General features: G+C 27.0%; 3 protein-coding genes across 6 annotated transcripts; 1 reads left to right on the forward strand and 2 right to left on the reverse strand.

Moving 5' to 3' along the window:
• Positions 1-668: 668 nt before the first annotated feature.
• Positions 669-8,793, reverse strand: LOC118446867 (dynein axonemal heavy chain 1). Its single transcript, XM_085655630.1, has 22 exons — positions 8,727-8,793; positions 8,417-8,604; positions 7,938-8,212; positions 7,511-7,840; positions 7,239-7,368; positions 6,157-6,372; positions 5,820-6,079; positions 5,253-5,721; positions 4,853-5,177; positions 4,661-4,792; positions 4,264-4,584; positions 4,013-4,190; positions 3,816-3,948; positions 3,131-3,676; positions 2,821-3,047; positions 2,486-2,728; positions 2,255-2,368; positions 1,918-2,173; positions 1,674-1,836; positions 1,438-1,548; positions 1,248-1,339; positions 669-725 (listed from the first exon to the last, which is right to left on the reverse strand). Exons 1-22 carry the CDS (start codon positions 8,791-8,793, stop codon positions 669-671), a joined length of 4,833 nt encoding a protein of 1,610 aa, XP_085511756.1.
• Positions 8,794-10,550: 1,757 nt separating this feature from the next.
• LOC118446879 (glutathione synthetase) lies at positions 10,551-13,685 on the reverse strand. Its single transcript, XM_035878028.2, has 11 exons — positions 13,125-13,685; positions 12,876-13,059; positions 12,650-12,725; positions 12,410-12,543; positions 12,283-12,325; positions 12,104-12,177; positions 11,847-12,011; positions 11,596-11,749; positions 11,400-11,507; positions 11,012-11,286; positions 10,551-10,921 (listed from the first exon to the last, which is right to left on the reverse strand). The coding sequence occupies exons 1-11, from the start codon at positions 13,222-13,224 to the stop codon at positions 10,795-10,797; spliced, it is 1,440 nt and encodes a 479-aa protein (XP_035733921.1). The 5' UTR covers positions 13,225-13,685; the 3' UTR covers positions 10,551-10,794.
• A 1,034-nt stretch (positions 13,686-14,719) lies between these two features.
• On the forward strand, positions 14,720-21,617 carry Psi (P-element somatic inhibitor). 4 transcript variants are annotated; one of them, XM_085655926.1, is made up of 14 exons: positions 14,720-15,022; positions 15,389-15,467; positions 15,621-15,827; positions 15,973-16,099; positions 17,213-17,467; positions 17,559-17,730; positions 17,867-18,073; positions 18,145-18,328; positions 18,418-18,575; positions 18,664-18,778; positions 18,840-19,001; positions 19,074-19,276; positions 19,416-19,702; positions 21,299-21,617. In XM_085655926.1, exons 1-13 carry the CDS (start codon positions 14,939-14,941, stop codon positions 19,677-19,679), a joined length of 2,217 nt encoding a protein of 738 aa, XP_085512052.1. In that variant the 5' UTR covers positions 14,720-14,938; the 3' UTR covers positions 19,680-19,702; positions 21,299-21,617. The 4 variants fall into 4 exon arrangements, with proteins under 4 accessions (XP_085512052.1, XP_035733889.1, XP_035733888.1 ...); XM_035877996.2 differs by lacking the exon at positions 21,299-21,617 and adding an exon at positions 20,525-21,285 and having other exon boundaries at positions 17,867-18,067; XM_035877995.2 differs by lacking the exon at positions 21,299-21,617 and adding an exon at positions 20,529-21,284.
• The last annotated feature ends 134 nt before the right edge of the window (positions 21,618-21,751 follow it).

Raw genomic sequence — 21,751 nt, forward strand, 5'->3', positions numbered from 1 at the left:
GATATTATATATTCTTTCTCATTATTATAGATCGATGAACCCATAAACATAAAAATCGTATCGCAAATTACAGACAACATTTTCTATGCGAATTAAGAGAAGATAAGCTTTGGCAGAAATACGAAAAGCAATTTATCGTTTCGGTGAATTCACGATGAAAATATGCGGATCGATCCGCCTACTCAAAAATATTTCTACTCTCTGACGAATTAAAAAAGGAACTAAGATATAAAATCCATTGGAATCCCTTGAGTTATAGAAGGAATTATTCTTATGAACGATTGATCGGCGTACTCCCAATAAAAAAGTTTAAATATCTGAAGACATACTTTCTTCATCAATCATTGCTTATAACATCTTGTTTTACGAAAGAGTATTAGATAACTTTAATTACACATCTATATATATATATATATATATATATATATATATATATATATTCTTTTTTTTCAGATTAAATAATATATCTCAAAATGAGATATATCTATTAATTGGCTCTAATCGACAATAATAAAATCATTGTTAAATTTATAACAGATGAATATCTCTAAAATTAATTGAAATAAATTAAATGAAAATTTTCTGCCTTGTTATTATTTATACGAATATTGAATGACAATGACATGAAAATAGACATCACGTTTTACTTTGTTACGCAATGATTGTTATTATTCAATACCATCTACCAATACAAAACTATTTTGAATTCCCATGATAGATAATGTCTTTATATAAGTTTGTATAGTATGTTGCCTATCAGAGGGGTATAAATAAATGTGTGATATATGATATAAAATGATAGCATTGATAATTAGAATTACCAACAAAGTGTGAAGTGATCCCAAAATTTAGACATGATATCTTTATCATTGAAATAATTAATAACAGATAATAAATAAATAATAAATAAATAAATAAACATAAATGAGATTCATTATTAAGTTTAAATTAATTAATAAAAAGAATGAATTACGCTATATCGATATCTAATAAATTCTATTAATTAATGATTGATATGACTCGAATTTTATACCAATTTTTTTTTCTCAAGTCTTATTTAATGCAGAAAACAAATAAAAGCATTGACTGTGCATTAGTAAACGTTAGAATTAACATATTATAAAAAGGCACATAAAAAGTTTCCAAAGATTTTAACAGAAAAAACAAAAAAGCTTCTTTAACGAATTATATTAGGTAATTATAAAAAAAAAAAAAAAAAAAAAAGGAAACATATTAAATAATCTTACCTTTGTTTTCCCAGATCCAGTTGGTCCAACTAACATCAATCCGTGACGTACCAAAGTGGTCTCGTACAGCTGAATAATTTTCTTGACAAATTCTAAATTTACAACATATAATAATAATTAATTTTCTTATTCATTAACAGCTATTTAGTTTATATAACTTATGAAACAATTAACTAATTATTATAGATACCATCGACTTTCTCTAAGCCCTTTTCTAAGATAGTTTTACAAATTTCCGCTTCAAGAATTCCATAGTCTACAGGTAATTCAGTCAATTGCGGAAAGAGATCAGATACAATCCCTTTAAAATATAATAAAAGCTAATTAAAGATTTGAATTAAAATTAATTGATTAATTAATTAATTAATTAATAATGATAAAAATAAAACGATAATACGTATAATGATTAATAAGATATCTTATTACCGTTAAATAATTTCAGATCATCGCTTAAAAATTTCGGCACATTGACATCTCTTAAAGCGCGTAAACAAATTTGTTGTTCGTCAACATCTTTCAATTCTCTTTTTAGATTACCCGCTACCGCTATAACAGTCTTTACAGCACGCATTCCAAAATCATAATGATCCTACGAAAATAAACTCTATTGAGGACAAAATGATAATATGATATAAATCTTAATTTATTTCTAATAGAAAAATAAAACAACCTGTGTACTGAGTTGCTCGGAACTTAATTTAAAAGTAGTTGTTATCTTTCCGGCGAGAGTTTTAGCATTAGAGAATCCGTAGGAGAATAAAGAAATCTCTGCGATAAGAGCATAATTTGGTACCATCATAGCAACTGGACGGAAAAGAGCTTTCAAATTATCGGGCAATTCTGTCCGACCGGCGTAACCTGGATTCATCGTGATGAAAATCGCACAGGAAGCTTTAAGTGTAATTTCTACTCCCTCGAAGATGAATCTAAATAAATGTATTGATTCCTCAAGTGAGAGGAATTTCGAATAGATATTGAAATATCACATTAAAAAGATAAGTACTAACACTTCAGCTCTAATTTGTTGAGCCTTCTGAATAGTCATAATTTGTTGTGCTATTACAGATAATACTTCGATATCTATTCTATTAAATTCGTCAAAGCATGCCCATGCTCCTGCACTATAAAAGAACATAATATTTTTTTCTTATTTGACGTATATTAAATATAATATATAAAATAAAAATTATTTGTATTTATATTTTTTATACAGTTCATATAAGAGGATTATATAATACCTGGCAAGACCCTTGAAAAATTTTCCCATAGACAAAAAATCTAATTGATCGGAACAATTAAAAACAACACATTGAATAGCAAATGCTTTAGCTAAATCTTTTGTCGTTTCAGTTTTTCCAGTTCCAGCTGGTCCAGCAGGTGCTCCACCAAATTTCAAGTGAAGAGCGCCAGTGAGAGTTAAATAACATCGATCCGTTAAAGGAGTGATAACCAATCTACCGTTGTTACCTAAGTACTCGTAACTGAAAAGTAATTAATTAAAAAGAAAATTCTAAGCTTTTTTCCTAAATCTTAATAATATATAACACTACATATTATATTAAATATAATTTACCCATATGAAAACTCCGCATTTACCGCGCGAACTTTTAATTCGCTATCATCAACCCAATAATATCGTAGCTGTGATATCCAATCAAAATCGTTAACATTCATTACATTTTCTTCGATTAGTTTATATAAAACATCTCTTGCATGTACTTCGATAATAATTACAGCCTCGAGCATTAATCTTTGGATTTCAGTAAGTGGATTTCTTATAAGTTCCCGCAGATCATCCAACTATGAAGCATTAAAAACGGTAACTTATAATATATTTAATTAAAAAAAAAAAATAATAATTAACTTAATTTCACTATATTTACTTGCGATAACATCACTTCATAAAAAGAGCGCAGTGCGTTATTTTTTATGGCATCTTCAACGTGAGCTGTCCAATAAGTTTGACCACCACAAAGAACAACTTGACCAGGCCACATATACACCCACTCCTTTCTACTTGTTTCCTCAACGATTTGAAGAGCCTCGCCGATAATTTCTCTTAAAGTATTACGCATAGCTGCTTCTACCAATCCCAACCAATTCTCAACGTTACCTATGGGATAGATTGGTGGTCTTAACACAACTTCTTCATATTCGGCTGAATACATTCTCGTAATAGCTAGATCTTCTTCGAATCTCAATTCTCTCATATTTTCAAAACACTTTTTAAGATGAGGTTGTACGGCTTGCACATTTTTTGTTTGAGCAACTATTTCGAGCAGCTCATCGTCACTAAGGAAGAAAAATCGTGGGAAAACCATCCGTTTAGTTTCTAAATAATCAGCCAAACCCTTTTGCACGACTTCTAACAGGGTTATGCATTCCTTCAAACTTTCTAAGAGTACATTATCTGGACAGATTTTCATTATCTATAAATGTCAATCATAAAAAAAAAAATTATTATTATCACAATAATAATAAAAAGAAAATCATTAATGGTGTAACTTCTTCAGAGAAATATGAAAATAATGTTAAGTCTTGAAAAATATGAAAAATACTATTAATTACGTAAGGACAGTCGTAGGCTGCTTTCATTATTCGTCTCCAAGTACGATCCATGGTATTGAACTTTCTTGTTTCCACCGGTAATTGTCGACTAATATCTTCTGAAGTAAAGATTGGTTCCAAATACATCCAATGTCTTGTGAACGTGGAAAAAATATAAATGAAAGCATGCTCAAAATAAATTTATCTATATAACTTACTTTTGTACCTCTATCCATAAAGATATAACTTCTTGTGATAATTTAAATTTTTTATCCCACTCTTCGAATCGATCCTCAAATGCAAATTTAAAAGGACTAAAACTAATTTGTTGCGCATTTAGAATATGATCATCTAAGAGCATTAAAGTTTCATCGGCAATTTTCATGATATATGTACCTGATAGATAATGATAATACTTAGAATTTGTATAAAATAAAATTTTAATCATTGATCTTAATAAAATCCAAACCTGTATTTTTATAAGCAATAACATCCATTGTTATAGTATCCCACGCGTTGATCATTTTATCCAAAATCCCTTCTATCGAATATTCTTTTTCCGCTTCATCAGCAACTTTCATTACAACTTCTTCGTATTCCATAATACCAAGAAGAATCAATTCTTTGAATGTTAATGTTGGTGTTAGTGCCATTTGTATGCCAGTGATAACGCTGAGTTCATCGAAATGTCGAGGTTTCATGCCTGGATTCCTAAGAGATTGTATCATTCCTATGTAAGGCTTAAAGTCTTCTATCTGATCCCTTATATTCTCGGCTACAGCGACAACCTCTGATCAAAATAAAAGTACCTTAAATACTAATTCGAATCGTGAATACTCAGTTTAATAGACTCTTAAATTTAATACTTGGAAATTCTTTGAAAATCTTTATGCTTCGGGACATTGCCTTGTACATTTCATTTACATAATTGTCGATATTGGTGCCATCAATCGTTATTAAAGGATTTTCCATCCATATTTCATGCCATTTCAGCCAATCTAAAATGAAAATGAATTATCTTTTTCGAATTCTCGTAAATTTGTAAACTATATAAATACCTGATGCTATTGTCCAAAGCGTTTGATATGGCTCGAAATCTTTCATAAGTTTGATAAGACTCTCGAATGGTACAACAGGAAGTCCAAGTAATTTTTGACGCTCATTTAACATTATTCCAGTTTCCTGAGATTCCTTCATCGATTTCCAAACTCTTTTAATATCAATAGCAATCTCGTGTACCATATTAATATTCGTTTGTAATGCAATATTAGCAACGCTTCCTACAAGCGTATCTATTTTCTCTTGCAACATTATCTCATCTTGTAATTGATTTTTCAAGAATTTATCCTGTTCTGCCATAAAACATTCCTCGGCTTCAGCGATCTACAATTGTATTTATAATTAATATTTTTATATATGCCATTCGTAGAAATAAGATCTCAATAGAGAATTCTTTACCAGTTGTTCTATTTTATGAGGATAACCAATTGCTTCCCATTTTGCATTAAAATCTTCATCTGATAAATTCCAACGAAAATGTTCTAAAATGTCAAATTCAATTTTCACTTTCTGCATATTTTCATCGATACCCTTCACTGTCAACGGAATCGTTTCCATCCATTCTTTTTTATCAAATAAATGTTCTACATTCTTCGATTCTTCTTTCAATTTTACATTTATTTCTATATATTCGTCCAAAATTTCATTAATTTTATAACGAAGTTTGTCCGTAAACATAATGAGTAATTGCGTAGAACAATTTTCACGCTTCGTCATTAAAAATTCTTTCAAAGGTTGTACATTTACATTAAACGGACCAATGAAAATATTTTTTGGTAGAGTAGTTTCAAGATTCTTTTTTATTTTACGATGAAATGATATTTCATCTGTAATTTCGATAGCGGTATGTTCTTCATTTTTGAAGTTCCTAAGAATATAATATTTTCAAATATTCAAGTAATAAATATTTGCAAATTAAACAATTAATCTACTGTTGATTTCAATAAAAATACTGTCTTAACTTACTCGATATATTTTTCAATATCCATTTCGAAAAATTCGAGATATTTATAATATTCTTTGGCATAAGCTTTTAAAGGTATGATTGCCTTTTCGTATATGTTCAATAAACGATTTCTAATGTCGCATATCCTTTCATCATATAAACCGACTGAACTAAGAAAAAGGTTCGTTGGAAATTTAAGAAAAGTAAGCAGAAATGGATGTACTTGTCTTATTTGATGGCACAGTGTCAACGAATTATCAAAAATAAATATAATAGATTCCTAAAATTGTAAAAAGTAAATAAATAAATGATAGAAAATTTTTTAACTTCAAAAATTAATATTTTATATATGATTACTTTGAAAGCTTCAAGCTTGGTAGAATAATATGCTCCTTCGTTATTCATCATAAGATTTACTTGAAAAATGGGAGGAGTAGTACAACTATACTGGGTATTCACTAGATCATCTCCCCAAATAAAATCATCGTCAACATCAACTATACAAATTCCTGGACCTTCTAACATTTCGATGTACAAAGAAACAGAATTTTCTACAAGATTTCGCAAAGCATTCTGTAAAGAAAATAATATATATATTTATTAATATTTAATTATTATTTATTTTATTAAATACAGACTTGCATATGGCAAACAATGAGATCCATAAGACGTTTCAATTTCATAACGTTATATATTTCAGCAAACTTTTGATCGAGATTAAACCATCCTTTTCCTACATCCCTCAAATATATTCTAACTGATTGCGTTATTTTTTCTAACCATGGTTCTTTCAGATATTTCATCACCATTGTCGTAGTTTGATTTTGTTGGTTTTCGAATTCGATCAGTGATATTGATTTTCCATAATTCGATACAAATAAATTCATCCCTGATACGTAAGCACATTCGTAGACCACACAACGCACAACTTCATAAACTTCTGGCAATACGTATAATGTAAACCAATGAAAGTAATCTTTAATTTCCTAAAATTATTATATGAATTTTTCAAATGTTTCAAATTACATATGCGTATAATACAGAATTCATTTCAAACATTTTTATACAGTAAAATTCTCAAGCAAAATAGATTATTTTAAATGTATTACGTTAAAATTTTTCATCCCCGTACAAATTTTTCCCGTTTGTGGTACCACAGTTTCGTCCGTATAGAATTCTATTTGCAAAAATTTAAATATATTTGGAGAATGCTTTATTACTTTTCTCCACATAAGATCGCACATAGTTCGACGATAATCACGGTCTATTTCGTCCATTAGCTGAATAATTTATGAGTAACGACATAATATAATATAATATAATATAATATAATATAATATAATATAATATAATATAATATAATATAATATAATATAATATAATATAATATAATATAATATAACAATAATTTTCCGCGAAAATGAGAAATTTGTACATACAGCGATAATATTCTGAATTTTGTAATGAACAAAATGTTGCCTTGTACAAAGCCGAATAATAGTTTCCTTTTCCTTTTTATTCAATGTCGGTATATCTTCTACTTCCATACAATCCAAATAAAAATTATATCTATAATAACGCAATATAAATAAAGTGAAGAAATCTATGTAATTAATATTTAGTATAATTGAAACTGATTAATTATACTAAATACATAATTAAATAAAACAGTTAATTTAATAAGAAAATTAACTATATTCAATTTATTGACCTAATATGCGTTTCGACTATTTGTCTTTCTTTCACTGCAGCTGCAACCCGTCTCGCAAAAACTTTAGGATCCTCGGCAATAAATCGGACATATATCCTAGGTAATAAAAAAGTTCTTTTATAACCGTCCAATGTGAAGACAGTCCACAATTTTTTGCAGCTATCATAATCAGTTACTGCAGAAAGATGCCATCCATATAAATTATTTAATTGTACATCGGACAAATAATTATTTCGTTCATTGATTCTAACTTTTTCTACAAAAGACATAGCAGGTAACGGATGTCGAACGCCATCAATAAGACCCAAATTTATCCAATCTTTCGACGTTCTGTGATACGTACGAACATATGAACACATTAAAACGCTTTTGTCGCAAATTAAAATGATTTCTAATGGAATAAAAATTTATACGAGATATTTTTTACCGACAGTCAAATTCCTCGTCGTCAAATATCTCAAGAGGCAAGTAATTTATCTTGGAATATAACCCGTACTTTTCTTCCTCGGATGACAATGATAAAATTACTTTTGGAGGTAAAATATTACATGGTAAAACTCCCTCTTCCTTTAACGCCTCATCCAAATTTTGATTTCTATACAATCTACGTAGCCTTTCCATTTCAACATTTCGTGGCAATCGTTTGGATTCCACGTTATATTCCATTTGAACCTTCGGTGCGAATGTCTCAGCCGGAAATATCTTTATCGATAAGTACCATTATTCGAAATGTCATAATGTCAAGTTTTTATATTTTATAAAAAATTTTATAAAATATAAAATATATTATAAAATTATAATATATTAATTATTTTAAAATATTATATTAAATATATATAATATTTTATGAAACATTAACATGATCATTAACACAATCATTAAACGAAAATACACGTATTCAATTACGATCGATTTGTCTTCAGGAAATGTCATCCATCTTTCAGCCGCACCCAAAAAATATTTCGACTTTGTAGGTATAAGATTTTTTACAATAGCACCATGTTCCTCAGTAAATATTTGCCAAGTAAGTTTAGTTCTTCTTGGTACAGTAGGAAGAAGATGTAATGCTGGATTTAAAGGACATTCTAACGTACCTATAAATTATTTAAATCATAATTAAAAAATTGATATAATTATTAATTAGTAATTGATATTATTAATTATTTATTGATATAATAATTAGATATTGATTATATCATAAGTATCATTTACTGACCCGTAACAATTTCGGAATAATAACCTCTTTTAGATCGGATTTGATTATTTTTATAAATCGGATCCATTTTATCGAAACTGAAATGATTAACAATCGACATATTTAATTGAATAATTTTTTCGTGAATCAAGATGACTATAAAATAAAGAAATTTTTCTCTTTTCTAACGTACCTATAATTATCGTTATATTACAACATATAATATAAATTATCTCTCAAATACTTTTGGAAACATTTATATTCTCATAATAGCTATGACTTTTTCTAATATTTCATATTAAACAATATCTTATTTTATTAAGGGAAATCGTTTTAACTTGAAAAAAAATCTGAATTGATCGAAGCGCCTCCTAATATCACTTTTAAGAAACTTGATTAATCAGTGACGTATCAAAAAAAAGTTACGCCTCTGATCACTATGTCTAATATTTAATTAAATTTTAATTAAAACAGAATGGTACGTGCGTTTACTTTTCATTTGATAAAATTTCCATTTTTATATATCTCACAATTAATCTTATTGTATCTTGCAACAGAGAGATGCAAAGTTGATTTCCCAAAACAAAAATATTTTTCTTATTTTAATCTTTCTTTATTTTTTCTCTGTAAATTTTTCTCTTCTATCATACCAATATTTTTTAACGCTTTCTTTTAATTATCACACAAATACAATATTAAATTTTTTTTCACGCATGAAGAATTTATTTATCTAAATTATTCATTTAAATTATGAATCATAAGAAAACGTTAAAAAAATAAATATAACTTGAGTGAGAATATCTCTGATAAAATAACTATTTTTTCCTCCGACGAAATATTTATACGTTTACAGTAAAAGATATCTATGTAAAAAAAGGTCACAACTCATACCATGTCTCATTTCTGTTATCTAAGAAATTATGTAAGTGTCACCGATATAACAGATAAAATGTATTTAAAAAATGCAATCGTACAGTCATTCTTATCTTGTAATTCCTTACTTGCCAAGAAAAATTTATTAAGAATTATTTTTGAAATGAATATCTATGAATGAAACAATATTTAAACATTAATAATATAAGTTGTCAAATGAATAATCAGATTATAAAGTATCTCTTTTTCTATCATATACGAAAAGTAACTTATTAAATGTTAAATAATATTCAATTAAATTAAATTATATATATATATATATATATATTTATTTATTTATATTATATATATGTATAATAATGTTCATATTTTCATGATTCCTAATTTATTTATATATATACATATATGGATTATTATATTCAATAATATATAGAATATTTATTATTAAATTGACACCTAAATATTTCAAAAATAACGCATTTGTGAAAAAAAAGTTTGAATCAAAAATTGTTTGGTTTAAGAAGGTAAACATAACAGCATTATTTATTTCTTATTCGATGAATGTCTTGAAGTCTCAAGATCAACTTAATTTTTTTTTAATGGAAATCTAAAATCTTTGTAAAATTTTTTTATTCAGCCTATACTTTCTACGATATTTAATATTGTTTAAATAAAAAATTTAGGTAAAAAAAATACTTATTTTAATCAATTTTCAATAATGCTCCACATGACATTCAATATGTAAATATATAGATATAAAATATACTTATTATTAAAGTCAAGAAATTTTCTTAAATCTGCTAACGTCTAACAGTAATTTTTACCAGAAAACGACAAATGTTAATATCTCGTCATTTCACATTAATTCAAATTAAATTTATTGATTATTATTACATAAAATATATATAAACTAATAAGATCAAAAGTAAATAAAATCTAAATATATATATATATATCTTTTTATCATTCTTCTTAACACCCAACACCTGCTTAAACAATATATTTTTTTATTTAATTTCATAAATTATAAACATATCTCTTTTATTTAATTTCATATATTATTTACGTATATATATTATATGGATTTTCTTAAACAAATAGAAATATTTTGTATATGCATTTAGCAAACATTTATGACTAAATTAATTAATAAAACTAAAAAATTCTTTTCTGTAACATTTATAACTCAATGATATCTATAATTATTGCTTTTATATTATGTTACTAAATAAGGACTATCTAAAACTCCAACACCTGCAATAATGCCTCCTTCATTTTCAGTTGACATCTTAGTTCTTAGAATATGACCAGTTTCTTCATTATATAATATATCTGTATGATTTCTAAAAATATATAAATAAAAAGTAATATTAATCAATGCATTACATCAATAACAAAAAGAAAACTAATAAATAAATATTACATAAACTTACCCTATAATTACTCCATATATACCGAGCTCTGATATAACATCAGATAACTGATAGTTTATATCATTTGGACTGATAAGATAATTCTTTTGTGAAGGAGGATTAATACGGTCCATAAGAATCCATGCAGTGCGCTCCTTTGAATTTCTCATTTTTGTTAAATATGTTTTGACGTTTTCATTGTATAGATTGTTACCACCACCTTCACGTTGTGGCTTAAGAACATACTTTTCAGGTTCCTGTATAGCTTTTGTTATGATTTCCTCTGCTTCTACATTCTGTTATGTTAACATATAATTTATATTTTTAAAAATAAAAAAGTTATAAGTATTATGCGATTACATATAATAATACAATTATTATTGTATATACATATAATACACATACTTACAAAGTCCAATGAATATAAACCAGTGAATATTTCTTGAAGTTTTGCCACAGAAGAAGGTTCCTTTATAAACATTTTTAATACATTTGGTTCAACTAAAGCTTGTTGAATCTGTAAAAATTAAAAAAAGAATTTTTTTAAAATTCAATACTAAAAATATATAACCACAATAAAACTTTTAATTAAAAATTTAACACACTTTCTTAGTTCCTACTAAATGATATTGTATTGAGGGACATTTTATAGCTTTAGAGCGTTCTATAAGTAAACGTACAGCCCATTCCTTCTCAGTAGGATATGCCTGAAGTTCGTAACCAGATCTAAAGTATACTACAGCAACTACTAGATTATCTCTAAAAATATTTTTAAATATTAATTTGTACGAAATTGATATTTGTCTTTAATATGTAAATTAAAATTGATTAAATAGTAAAATAAATATATACTCACACAATTAATTCTTTATTAGATCCTAATTGTGCATCAAGTACCAGAGTGTTTAAACTTCTTCTGATAACCTTAATAGCAGGATTTAGCTTCCGTATTTCAAATTCATGAAATCTTTGATCACTTATATTATAGGTAATATCTTCAACAACAATCAATATCACAGCCCTGAAATTAACCGATAATATACATTTATTAATATTATTGTTTATATACAACAATTATAAATATCATATAAAAAAAACAGGATATACACTTACCTATTGTCATTGTATAATGACCATGCTTGAGTTAATCCTTTACAAAGTCCAATAACAGGATTATTCAATGGTAGCTTTAAACCAAAACAAAATAATTAAATTAATAATACATAATTAACCATAATATGATCTATGATATAATTATTATTATAATTTTCTTTTAAAGAAGACACACTTACAAATTCTAATTTATCTGCATATCCTAATTCCATTAAAATATATCTAAAAAAATAAATAAATAAAACAAGTTATATAAATATCTATTTTTTATAAAATATAAAAATATTCTATAATGACATAAAATACCTATGATATTCCGTAATAATCGTGGACAAACCAGCAAAGCTAGACGCAATTGTATTTAATTCCACTTGTTTAATCTCTTTATCAATACCATTATGTAATAAATAATCAGATCTAAACAATCCAAGACTAATATCCTGCAAAAAGAAATCATTAATAATTGTTAATAAAATACAAGAAAAATATTTTATATTTGAAAAATCGTTATACTATTTAATAAACACTATATATAATTTTTTTTACTTGTGCAAATCCTTCCTTATAAACTGTTTCATATATATTGAATAACCGTGCAGTAAAATCATCAACTTCAATTGTTCTGAAACATATATATGTATGTATATATATATACAACACATGTACATATATATATATATATGTACACACACACACACACACATGTATTTTTAGTAAATAATGAATTGGCAAATATAAACTCAAAGCTTTATACAATTATAATATCACTTACCCTTTTAAAGTATGTCTAATAAAATTATCATCATGTGCTACTTTATGCATAATTTCATTTAATAATACTTGTATATTTTTTGCTCTTTCAAAGCACTTCTTTGGAAAGCTTGAAGGTAATAGAGCAAAAGGTGCAATTTGTACTTGACTTTTATTAAAATTTTCCTTTGATCTCATGTTAATACCTGAAATATTCAAAAATCTTGTAATAATAAGTATTGTAATTATTTTTTTTTCTAAGAATACATACCGTGCATTATTGCCCAATCTTTGGCTTTATCTATAAGATCTTGCAACTCTTTCCTTGAAAGATTAAGATCTATACAAGGTTGTAACTGGAATGTACTCATTATAGTTTGATAAAATCACAACAAAAATTATAAAATATATATAAAAATCAATATTCAACACATTATTTAAAAATGCATGAATCACAATTACTGTGATTTTAAATAATAACTATCAATAAATTCAAAATCAATAATAACTTTAAAGAACCATTCTGTGATATGGCAATATTGCGCAACATTCCATGAGATAAAAATTATACAAATAAAGATCAATTCAACCAATTACAAATAGTAACGGAGCACAGCATCACATGATAATATACAAATTCTAACCTAATAAAAATTAACCATTTATTTTATAGATATGATCGGAGAAATATTTTATGCGATTATCATAACGAAAAACATTCTATCGTTATACATTTTGATAAAAATATAATTGTTCAAGTTTATTTGTAGTTCTGCACGAATCATAACATTTTCTAATGTATATGTATGTATCCGTATATATGTTTACAAAATGTTACGTCTATAGATGGTATACTATACGCAAAGTGCTGTTTAAAATTTCAAATCGATTGTTTACAAATCTTGAATATGGCGCCTATTTGACTATAAACACTTTTATGTAAAAATTTTAATGTAATGATCAAATTAATACTGTCTAAATTGTACAGTATACTTTTGTAAAATATTTTATTTATAATTTTAAACAAATTGATATTATTTTTAAAATATAATTTTTTTATTTTATGATTTAATACTTAATTTTCTTTAGAAGCTAAAATTAATGAAATATCTAAACTGATTCTATTGAAATTTTATAAAACACTTTCGCGAAATGTAAAAATGTTTGTTTTTCCAAATTTCAATCAGTTGATCAAATATTATTACTAAGGTGTTATTTAAAATGACATCTAATTTTAGTTAAAACATCTTAACGTTAAACATGATGTAAAATAAATAAAATAAGTGTAGTAAGTTCATAAAATGAATAATGATATGATATTCAAATTATAATGGCGAATAAAAAGTTTAAGAAATTAACATTAGAGGGACAAAATTCTTTAATTTAAAAATGGGTTGTAGTAAGCCAATCACTTCGGACATCAATATTACGAAAAAGAGAAAACTTTTTTCTAAGATCTAGAAAATACATATAGTTGTGCATGGTCCTAAAGTTAATTTCGAAAATATGAAACTAATCCATTCCAATAATTTATTTAAAATAAATATATAATATGTGCAACATGTAAATACAATTAAGAAATTTAAGAAATTCAAAGTGAGATAAAAATGTATCTTTGTAAATTCAATAGATCACCAATAATTTAATTTAAATATCAGAAGAATATTATCGAATGTACGTTTAGAAAAGAAAGGGATTAAATTTTATGATTAATGACAAAATTAAATAGTTTCAAATAATTTGAAAAATATTAATGTTTCATTCGTACATATGTATAATGACTCGTTTTCATTATAATTTTCTCTCACAATTTACAAAAGCGTATTACCATCTATATATTTTTATCTGTTTAATGACTGACGCTTGCGCTCTGTCGTTTCCCGAAAAAGTACAGTTCTTTCACCCTTAAACCTTCGTTTTGTAGCATTGTATACCGTGAAAAGAATTTTAGTCAAATATTTGTAATAGTTCAATTTATATATAAAACTAAATGTTAAGGGAGTGAATTGCTCAATTTTGTTAGAGACAATTCACTCGTAGAAATTATTTATTTTAGTATAACGTTCGACAACTTCATGTTTCACAATGAGTGATTATTCAGCGGTCGCTCCGCCTCAAAATTTCAGCCAAAGCTCCGCATTTGCGGCAGCTTTGCAACGAGCAAAGCAGGTAAATATTAATTTTAATATTATTTTAATCTATCATATATATATAATTAATTTTATTGAATTTGGAAAATTTAATATTTCACCAAACATTCCAACGTTACATCTATGTATGTTTATTATATTAAAAAAATTCTATTATATTCTCGTAAATGTTATATTAATTACTCTGATCATTACTAATGTAAGTATATCAATATTATTACAAATATCGTTATATATATTTTTCTTCCATGTTGAAATATATATAATTGATACTACCTGCTTTATCCTAAAGTTCATTTGTATTGAGTCGTACATTTTGTTTTTAAATAAGAGAAAAATAAAGATGAATTTTTAAAAGTTATTTTTTTATAATTTTTCTTTATAGATAGCAGCAAAAATTAATCCTGTTAGTCTGCAAAATATTCAAGATTCTAAGTTAAAACGTCCTCTTGAAGATAGTACAGGTAATGTCCAATTTTGGTATTTTCTAACAACATTTTTAAACAATTGAAAATTAATATTATTATTATTGAAAAATCATACAATGATTATAGGACATATGATTAATTTTTTGTTTTAATATATATACATTTGTTATAATAAAATGTATAAAACAGAACCTGAAGCAAAGAAAATGGCAGCATTAGTAGCAGATCCATTAATAGGACTTCGTGGTGGACCTACAAGTAATAGTTCCATTGGGGAAGGATCTAATCAAGCAACAACTAAAGTAGGATCACAAACATCTTCATCTACTCCAATAGGTGGTATGGGAGGTATTTGCAATGAAGATATCAGAGTTCCAGATAAAATGGTTGGTTTAAGTAAGTAACATATCAATATGATAATTATTTGAAGGAGATCACTATTTTTTAAAGAAATGAATGTATTTGTAACATGTTTAATCACTTTGCTTTTTCACATATTACCCTTAAGTTAAATCCATAATTCATAGTACTATTTTTACAGTAATTGGCAGAGGTGGAGAGCAAATAACCAGATTACAAAGTGAGACAGGATGTAAAATACAAATGGCTCCAGAAGGTGGACTACCTGAACGAGTTTGCACACTAACTGGTTCACGAGAAGCTGTCAAGTAACTTGTTTTTCCCTTCTTATTTCATTATTTTTCATCTATTTTGTATGCAATGCAATCCCATTTTGTTATTATATCTTGACACAACGGAAAAGGGTCTATCACCATTAATCATATTGAGTTACATTTACAAACCTTTAGTGTAGTTAAATGCTATATATTGCACATATAACACATTTAAAAAAAAAAGAAAAAAGGAAAAGAAAAGAAAATGCTCCTGCAGCATAATTACAGCTGGTGAAAGAAATTTTAAGATATTTATAATGAAGCCAAGCAAATCTGCTATCCTCCTGAATTTTTATATTCAAGTTGAAATCATATAATTCTATGATTAAACTAGGAATGTTTCACCTATCCCCCTTTTTATGCAACTTCCTAAATATACCTGAAATTATCACCTACTTTTATAAAATATTTATGGAAAACAAATTCTTAATATAACCATAATATTAGAAAATTTCAAGGTTTTATACTGATTGTACTAGAACATGTGCTCTAAGCATAATTTAATCTGATGATATATAGTTTGTATGTATTTATTTTACTATGGTATGCTATCACTTCATGCTGACATGCATTTTATAATTGTACAACTTACGCTTTTGCATATTAAAGTTACCAAGTGTTTTACAGAACCATTATATAGCTCCAGGATGTGAATAATGGGCACAGATTCGACTTTGCACATGCATCAGAATTTCAGTCATAGAAAGTGATCCATGAGTTGTGGATTTTGGTTTAATGCTTTTGTATTTACTAATAGTTTTTTGCTTTCAATAGGGTATGGAGAGAAGGAAGGAAGGAGGATAGGATATGCATGGGGACGTGTTGTTCGCAACTGGAAGAAAATTGAATTTTTATTTATTTAAAAAACTGCTTATATCTGTGGTTATAATATTTATATCTGAAGTTTGATTTTATTGTACATTTCTATGAAAAGTTTAAACATAAACCTGAAAATGAAAGCAAAACCAATTATGGTTTATCATATTTCATCACATAGTAGACATTTTATGTGTTGCAAACAAATTATATTGCTGTATAGTATTAGAGAATTTCGATATAAGAAAGAATCCGCGATTGTATTGCACTTTTAACTTACATTTGTTTCAGTCGAGCGAAAGAATTGGTGCTTTCAATTGTGAACCAAAGAAGTAGAACAGAAGGAATTGGAGATATAAATATGAGTGGGAGTAGTGGAGGAATGATAGGACATCCCGGTTTTGTAGAAATTATGATTCCGGGTCCAAAAGTTGGATTGATAATTGGAAAAGGAGGAGAAACAATAAAACAACTGCAAGAAAAATCAGGAGCAAAAATGGTTGTTATTCAAGAAGGGCCTTCACAAGAACAAGAAAAACCTCTAAGGTAATGTTAATATTAAAATCAGTTTCACATTGATGCATTATCATTATTTCTATAAGAAGAATTGAATATTGTATGTTATTAATTCTAACAGAATAACTGGGGATCCCCAGAAAGTAGAATATGCCAAGCAATTAGTCTATGAGCTTATAGCCGAAAAGGAAATGCAAATGTTTCACAGAGGTGCAAGAGGTGGCGACAGGGGAGGAAATTATACTAGTGATAGTAATTTTAGTCATGCCTCTACTAGTAATGATGGAGTTGAGGTATAATAATCCTTTCTATACAGAAATTAAATAATTCTTGAATTTATTTATTGGTTATTTTTTTTGTTTGATTAAAAAATGGAAGTATCATTAATTAATAAAATATAAATTGCTATACAATTATTTACTGATTTAGGTATTAGTTCCGAGAGCTGCGGTAGGCGTCGTTATTGGCAAAGGAGGCGATATGATAAAAAAGATTCAAGCAGAAACGGGAGCACGAGTTCAATTTCAGCAAGGTAGAGAGGATGGCCCAGGAGATAGAAAATGTCTCTTATCTGGGAAACACCAAGCTGTAGAACAAGCGCGTCAGCGTATCCAAGAACTTATAGATAGTGTAATGGTAAATTTCATATAATTTGTATATATTGTACTTTTATTTATAATGTTTATATTTAACTTATATTACTGCAGAGAAGAGATGATGGGAGAAGTAATATGGGTACCAGAAGTGGCCCAAGGGGAAATGGATTTGGAACCGGTAGAAATCCAACTGAATATGGTACTTGGGACAGACGTCAAGGTGGTCCTATGCAGGATAAAATAGAAACCACGTTTACTGTACCTTCTTCAAAATGTGGCATTATAATTGGAAAAGGTAAATTAAATACAGTCGTAATAGATTCTATTTAAATTGATCATTTAAATGATATTCTATTTAAATTGATTTTAAATAACTTTTATTAGGTGGTGAAACCATTAAGCAGATAAATCAACAGACAGGGGCTCATTGTGAATTAGATAGGCGGAATCAAAGTAATGAAAGTGAAAAAATTTTTATAATTCGTGGCAATCCTGAACAAGTAGAGCATGCTAAAAGGATATTTAGTGAAAAATTAGGAATGGTATGAATACTATTTTTTATACTCTTTCAAATGAAAATAAAAAGTATTTTGGAAATAAAGAAGTTAAATATTTTTCTTTTAATTATAGGGACCAACTGGTACTTCTTTCACAGGTGCACAAGGAGCAATTGGTTATAACCCCAGTTGGAATGCTGGAACAGGATATCAAGCATGGCCCAGTCAACCTCAATCTAGTGATGCAGGTAAGATATCAATGAAACAGAAAAGAATATTTTGTAATCTACCAAATCATTATTTTAATAGGTAATGCTAGTCAAGCACCTGTTCAAGTTAATCCACAAACAGGTCAGCCCGATTATAGCGCACAATGGGCAGAATATTATCGGTCTCTTGGTATGCATAGAGAAGCAGATATGATAGAACAACAAGCAAAGCAAGGAAAACAAGATCATAATCAACAAGCAGGTAAATTTTTTTATTAAATTTACAAAGTCATCGTTAATGACAAAAGAAATTTAATAATATTTTGTATTTTAGGAAGTTCGCAAAATCAATCGAATCCTGCAACGGCAACAGCTTCTACGCCTGGTCAACAACAACAACAAACACAACAGCAGCAAACGGGTGCTTCTCAAAATGGAGGTCAAGCTGATTATAGTGCTCAATGGGCTGAATATTATAGAAGTATCGGTAAAATAAAAGAAGCTGAAGCAATAGAAGCACAAATGAAAGCAGGCAAGGTATGTAATACTCGAAAATATTCGTATATGTGTCTATCTACAATTTGAACTTTCTATATCTTATGTGCTTATTATTGAATATATTAGGTATTAAGCATAGAAATGTGATTTACATATAAATTCATTTTTATTATTATAGTTGGGAATACAAGGGAATCAAATGACACAACCTCAAATGCAACCAGCTATGCAGAATCAATCGGCTGGACCACCTGGTAGTACACCAAACACATTTCCACAAGCTTATGGTAGTTATCCAGGAATGAATGCAGGCTCAGCTCCGACTGGTTATTATGCAGCAGGTGCAGGGTCTACAAGTCAACCACAATCGGGACAACAAAATCCAACTTTTCCTGCTAATTATCAAAACTATCCTTACTCGCAGTCCAGTTCTGATAATTAAACTTCCAGAGGAAAATATAAGCTGTAAGTAAATATTTTTTATTTTTACAAACATTTTCAAAGTGGAAAGTTGTAAGATCTTCTCGTGCGTATAAAATACATCAATTATATAAAAAGTGGTTTATAAATATTCAATTATTATATTTTACATTTTATAGCAATAATAATAATAACGTAATAACATTGTTATTGTAAATTATAGTATTATCGCTTTATAAAAAATAATAACCGGCAATTTTTCGAAAGTAATTTAATTTTAATTAAAATATCATACAACTTTCCTTGGATATAGTTTTAATTGTTACGTTTTTAAGTCATTGTGAAATAAAGTGCTGTAAAAAAATGTAATTGTATTTTAAAATATAAAATATTTAATATTGGAATATATAAAATAAATACAGTGTATAAATATGGTTTAAAAAATTTAAGTTATTGTATATTTTTTATATAAAAAGAAAAAAAAATCTAAATTTTCAAGTTATTATAAATACTTATTTTATTCTATAAATAAATCAAAATTATATTTATAGCACTACTTCTAATCACTTTGACTTATATTAATTTAATATTTATTGATGTATTATTTAAAATGAATTAAAATCAATGGTGTAAGAAAAAAAGGAAGATACATTATATACACAATCAATGTTATTGATACTTTCAGGGGCATATATATACATATATATATATATACACACGTACGTCTATACAAAATATACTATAGTATCTTAACTCCATACAATGTGTGCTCAATAATATTGACAACTAAATATTTTACACCTTTGAATTTCTATTTCCCTTTATAATAGGGTCATCTCTTTTATTATAATTATTTGTTTATTTCAGATAGTTTTCAAATAGCTTTCCATCGGGATGTGGTTAATGCCTGCTGTACCTTCATATGTTTATAAAAAAATTACTGCAATTGCTCGCTTTATAAAATCATTATTATCTAAAAGCACCGTTAGATACAATTATATTCTATTAATACTATATTACAATTTATGGTTTTTTTATATACATACATAAACACATGTATACATATATATATATATATATTGTAGGATATGCATCATTTTAGATGTAAGATATAAGAAACATTAGTTATTGAATATTGAAGTTAGTAGTATAATGTAATATCAATATGATGTCCACATCTGTGTTTTAATTACGCTACTGTATGTACACTTACTTCATAACATATAACTGTAATATAAGTTAAAACTAGCAGGTGCAGCAGCAGGTCTGAAAGAGGAACGGGGGATCGCCAACATTAACCATATTACTGCACCCATGTTTCATTAAAATTGTTGAAAATTATACTTTCGAATGCGTTACTACAAAATATTTAAGTATCTACCACAATAGATCATTATTTATGTCTCGCAGATTCATTCATAGAATATTTCTTTCATCAAATTTACAAACCTCTATACAATAACAAGGTTGTAAAGAGACAGCTAAACTTTATTTTTATTACTCATCATTTATTGATAATATGTATTCAAAGAACTATGATATATATGATGCTCTATATACATATGCTATTATAACAATGCTAAATACAACATTACCTTTATTTCTCTGCTCTTTCTCGTCAAACACCACAACTATTTTTAGATTTTTTGGAGCTGAACAGGCAATTAGAGAGATGCTTGCTCATTGCAGGGTAAACAACAACATTGGGATCCATGACATAAAATCTCTTACCAGCATAATCTTATATGTTGAACTTTAATGAAAACAGGACCTGCAAAACAATTGGAGATTAGTGGATGATATATACAAAATAGATGATAAACCAATATCTTCAAATGTGTAGTGTTTAAAATATTCTGAAAGATTCTTGTTTTTTATTATGTTACTTTATAATTGATTATGAATCGCCTAGCAATAAGATTTAATTTCCATTAGGTATTTGCAATTTTATATACTTAAAATATTTGTCAATGCAAATTTTATTATTTTTAAATTTATAATTCATTTATTGGTAAGCTTAGTATCAGGTTTTAAATTCATTTATCATTTCCTGTGAGGAATGCATTTTGATATCATGCAATATTTAATTATATA

Source organism: Vespa mandarinia, chromosome 3, assembly GCF_050613455.1.
Source record: "Vespa mandarinia isolate Hongniang chromosome 3, ASM5061345v1, whole genome shotgun sequence".
Taxonomy (NCBI): Eukaryota; Metazoa; Arthropoda; class Insecta; order Hymenoptera; family Vespidae; genus Vespa; species Vespa mandarinia.